Raw genomic sequence first — 261 nt, forward strand, 5'->3', positions numbered from 1 at the left:
CAAATAGCAAAGCATTATTATGTACATTTATTGCATGAAATGAAACAATATCCAGATATAATGCCATATGCATGGTTAGCTGCTACATTAAACCAGCTTCATTTAGATGTTTTTTTACATAATTTTACATTAATATATCCTTTCCAAGAACAACAAGTAAGCATATAAAAAAAGATACTTTTTTTATTAAATAAAAAATTTGTTAAATATTTTTTAAAGTTTTCTTTTAAGTTATTTATTATATATATATTATTATATATA

The 261-nt window shown here is 19.9% G+C and overlaps 1 protein-coding gene across 1 annotated transcript in view; it reads left to right on the top strand.

The window, feature by feature from the left end:
• LOC102675623 (glycosylphosphatidylinositol anchor attachment 1 protein) overlaps positions 1-261 on the top strand; it is a 3,565-nt gene that overhangs the window by 658 nt on the left and 2,646 nt on the right. Inside the window, exon 2 of the mRNA XM_031510109.1 lies at positions 1-156. Within this exon, the coding sequence (XP_031365969.1) occupies positions 1-156 (156 nt within the window). The remainder of the gene's footprint in view (positions 157-261) is intronic.

Source organism: Apis dorsata, unplaced genomic scaffold, assembly GCF_000469605.1.
Source record: "Apis dorsata unplaced genomic scaffold, Apis dorsata 1.3 scaffold_21, whole genome shotgun sequence".
Lineage (NCBI taxonomy): Eukaryota > Metazoa > Arthropoda > Insecta > Hymenoptera > Apidae > Apis > Apis dorsata.